Here is a 4,350-nt window from a genome sequence, read left to right as displayed (position 1 = left end):
TATCTTTGGGGCTACTAATGAAGCAATGTGCAAGGAATTTGTTGAGATGATGGAAAATGAGTTTGAAATGAGCATGATGGGTGAATTGAACTTCTTTCTGGGGTTGCAAATCAAGCAAACACCTACTGGAACCATGATACATCAGCAGAAATATATCAAGGAACTACTAAAGAAGTTTAACATGGACTCCTCTAAGTCCATTGACAGTCCCATTGCAACTGCATCAAAGTTGGACCTTGATGAAGAAAGAAAAAATGTTGAACAAAAATTATATAGAGGAATGATTGAGTCACTATTGTACCTCACAGCAAGCAGGCCTAATATTGTATTCAGTGTGGGATTGTGTGCAAGATTTCAGGAAAATCCCAAGGAATCTCACCTGAAGGTTGTCAAAAGGATACTAAGATATCTCAAGGGAACCCCTGACCTCTGCCTATGATATCCCAGAGGATATAGCTTTGATCTAGTTAGTTATGTTGATGCCGACTATGCAGGTTTTCATGTTGACAGGAAAAGCACTTCACGAACAACTCACTTTCTAGGTTCTTGTTTGGTGTCTTGAATAACCAAGAAGCAAAACTCAGTGGCCTTATCTACAACTGAGGCTGAATATCGGCAGCAGCATCTTGTTGTGCTCAGTTGCTATGGATAAGATAACAACTAAGGGACAATGGTATATTTGTTGATTGTGTTCCCATTTTTTGTGATAATACCAGTGCCATAAACATTGCTAAAAATCCATGTCAGCATAAAAGAACCAAGCACATTTACATTAGACATAACTTTCTCAGAGACAATATTGAAAAAGGGAAATATCTCAATTAAATTTTGTAAAACTGAAGATCAAATTGCTGATATTTTTATTAAAGCTCTGAGTAGGGATCACTTTGAAAGGAACAAACTAGAACTAGGTCTAATCAATTCTTCCAACTAAGTTGAACCCCAGTGATTGGCTAGAAAAAGTATAATTAGATGAAAATAAGTAAGTACAATGTGTTTAATTCAGCTTCGTGCTTGTATTAAGCTCACACACTTGCTTGAAAAATCTGGCTGATAATTATATTGTATGATACTAATATGTAGGGGTGTACAAGCTAAACCGAACCGACGAACCAAGTCAAACCGAAGAAAAAAATTGACTTGTGGTTTCGTTTGTTTGGTTTGATGTTGGAAAATAAAAAACCGATCACTCTTGGTTTGGTTTGGTATTAACAAAAAAAAAGTCAAACCGAATCTAAACCAAACCGACATAATATATATATATATATATATATATATATATATATATATATATATATATATATATATATATATATATATATTTAAAGTTTGTAATTAAAGTCAAACTGTTCAAGTTTGTAATTAAAGTCAAAGAACCCCAAGTAGATATTTTGGTTTATCACACGTGTGTTGTCATTTTCTATTATGGAAGGTATTGGAATTATGATTCATACGAACAATTGCTATTCGTCATATATTATTTTAATAAATAGTAATCATGCGGACAATTGGTGATTATTTTATCTCTTTTTCAAGCATAATATAACTAAAAAGAAAAATCGAAAAACCGAGTAAACCAAAAAAACTGACAAAAATCGAAACCGAAAAAATCGAGTTTATGTTGGCTTGATTTGATTATAAATTTAGTAAACCGATATAGTTGGTTTGATTTTGGTTTAATAAAAAACCGAATCAAACCGCCTCATGTACACCCCTACTAATATAAAGGGCTGAAGCTTTATTGTAGAAACAAGTAAGGAGCTGCTAAGGAGTTGGTTCTTCGACTCAGGTACATGCCATATTGTATTAATTTATTGGGACTTAATATCCTAAAATTATTGTTATTATTAGACTTATAATTATGTTGTCAACACTTCCAGTCGTCTTTTTGTCAAAGAGTAAGGGGGATTCCTAGTGCAATTAGAGTTCAATTACTCCTGAAATTCTTACTGTCAAAGTAACCCTTATAAGAGTCCCGTTAGAACTCAAATTTGGTCACCTTCTCTCTTCCAACCAAATCAGGAGTAACGTCTTTAAAAGGCCCTTATGATCAGCTTCTCAGACCTTACTGTTTCTCTCAAACCCTAAGCAAAAATCAAAAGCAAATATCAAGAACCAATTCCCCCCTTCTCTTCATCGAGTCTCTTATCTGATCGCCATTCCTAAATCCAGTCAAACCCCCTCTAAAGCCAAATCATCATCCAAGGCTGAAGCAAAATCCAAAATCATGAAGCCCAAATCAAAGAAAAGTGCCAAGCCATCAAGTGAACCCACACCCATACCTGCTCCTTCTCCTTCGATATCCTTCACTGTACCTATATCATCATTCCATGTTCATGCTGCTCTCACCATCCCCACCTCCACTGTACCCCCACTTCCAAAACCAACCACCCATTCACTTGAGCCTACTGCGAAAAATACCTCTAAGTCAACAAAGGTCAAGGCTACTCAAAGAAAATCTATCAAGAAAGTGCCCGATACTGCTACTCAGGTAGGCATAGTGGTCAAGGAATCTGTGATTCAGGGGGAATCAGTGCCAGTCAATGCTAATCAGGTACAACATACCCCTTTGAAATTAGATATTTTGGTATCTGCTATAGATGTTGCACCCTTAGATACTCTCCCACCCACGAGTGAGAAACCACAAGTAGAGGAATTAACTATAGAAAAGGGTGTAGGTGATCCGAGAAAAGAGGTAGATACTACTACTGTTGGGGCTGTGGTTGAGGAGGAAGGAAATAAATAACTTGAACAAAAGGAGGTATCTGATGGTCTTTCATTTAGTTAGACTGAGGATGAGGAAGATGATGGGGGTGAAAAAGAAGAAGAAGATGTGGACAGTCAGGAGGAGCATAATGCTGAAGACATTGCCAATGAAGAAGAAAAGAGTGAGAATGAGGGAGCATCTGGAAATAAGAAGGAAAGTGATACGGATGATAAGATAGGTGAACAAGTAAATGATTCTGCAGAAGAAGAAAATCATAGTAAAGAAGAGGACAACTCTGAGAGTGAGGGTAGGGATCAAGAAAAAGTAAGTGAGAGTGAAGGAGTGGATGAAGAGAGTGAGAAAGAGAATCAGAATTTGAGTGAGGAATATGAAGGCTCTATGACCATTGGGAACACTGTCATAGCCCATTCAGAAGCAACTGGTGAAGAGACAAGGGCTCAAGAACCTGGGTCTCTGTTAACTCCTTTCACTAGGGATGAAGAAGTTAGCAGTGATGAAGATAACTTGCCATTGTCTGAGGTAGGGAAAAAACCCAGGAAGACTTCTGTGAAAGCAACAAAGTTAGCAGTCCCAACGAGGAAAGGAGTGGCTCCTCCTGCCAGGACTCCTCTTATAAGGAGTAAAAGAAATGTTGTTGATGAACAGGTCATTATCTAGAAGTGCCAAGAACCCAAGGAAGAAGGTCTCAATTATGGAACTTGTCGTTGAGCTTGATGGAGAAGATGAGTCTGGATCTGCTTTGCCAGCTAAATCCTCTACACCAAAGAGAAAGGCTGCCAAAGTTACAAGAACGGCTACCCCTTCTGCAAGGGCCAGTAAGGGAAAGACAAGAAAGAATATGCCAACTGCAGTTGATCGACTCACAAAGTTCAGCAACAGAAACGTGCTAAATGGGAAGATTCTTGCCAACAATGATGAGAAGGGGATGACTCAACTAGTGGAAAAACTTGAGCTACAAGGGTAGAAGCACATGTTTGTCAAAGCTTTCCCTCCTGTATATGTTCCTGATGTGGTGGAGTTCTATGCAAATTTTAAATTTGATGGGAAGGTAGTCAAGAGTAATGTAGGGGGATTTGAAATGAAGTTTGATGCTGAGTAGCTGGGGATGATTCTGAATATCTCGTCTTTGGAATTTGACAATTACTTGAATAAAAAGTGACCAGCCATAGACAATAATGTTGACACTATCATTGTGGTCACAAGAAGATTTTCTCAAAAGTTTGAATTGGATGCTCCCTAGAAGGTGTACAAGACTGATATGACTCCCTTCCACAAGCTATTGTTTCAGTTTGTCAATTCATGCATTTTTCAGAGGTCTGAGAGAAGGCATGAAGCTACTATGCTAGACATAGTTGTAATGAAACTGCTTGACACTGGTCGACCTATAAATCTCCCTAGCCTGATGATTCATCATATGGCAAGAGCTATAGATACTTCCAAGCCTAAGCATGCTATGCGTTATGGTTTCATGTTGACTGAGTTGTTTGACAAGCTCAACATTGCCTTACCTGAGCTTAAATATAGAAACCACAATGATGTTTTGGATGTTGTTATCCTCAAGAAGTGTGTCTATGAGGAGATCAAGGCTAGAGGACCCACAAGATCTGCTATTCTTCCTGGGA

General features: G+C 38.0%; 1 protein-coding gene across 1 annotated transcript; it reads left to right on the top strand.

Moving 5' to 3' along the window:
* The first annotated feature begins 2,227 nt into the window (after positions 1 to 2,227).
* LOC104114618 (uncharacterized) lies at positions 2,228 to 3,385 on the top strand. Its single transcript, XM_009625103.1, has 2 exons — positions 2,228 to 2,695; positions 2,789 to 3,385. The coding sequence occupies exons 1-2, from the start codon at positions 2,228 to 2,230 to the stop codon at positions 3,383 to 3,385; spliced, it is 1,065 nt and encodes a 354-aa protein (XP_009623398.1).
* The last annotated feature ends 965 nt before the right edge of the window (positions 3,386 to 4,350 follow it).

Source organism: Nicotiana tomentosiformis, chromosome 9, assembly GCF_000390325.3.
Source record: "Nicotiana tomentosiformis chromosome 9, ASM39032v3, whole genome shotgun sequence".
Classification (NCBI taxonomy): domain Eukaryota; kingdom Viridiplantae; phylum Streptophyta; class Magnoliopsida; order Solanales; family Solanaceae; genus Nicotiana; species Nicotiana tomentosiformis.
Note: the sequence above shows the minus strand (reverse complement) of the source record. Positions and strands in the feature narration are given on the sequence as shown.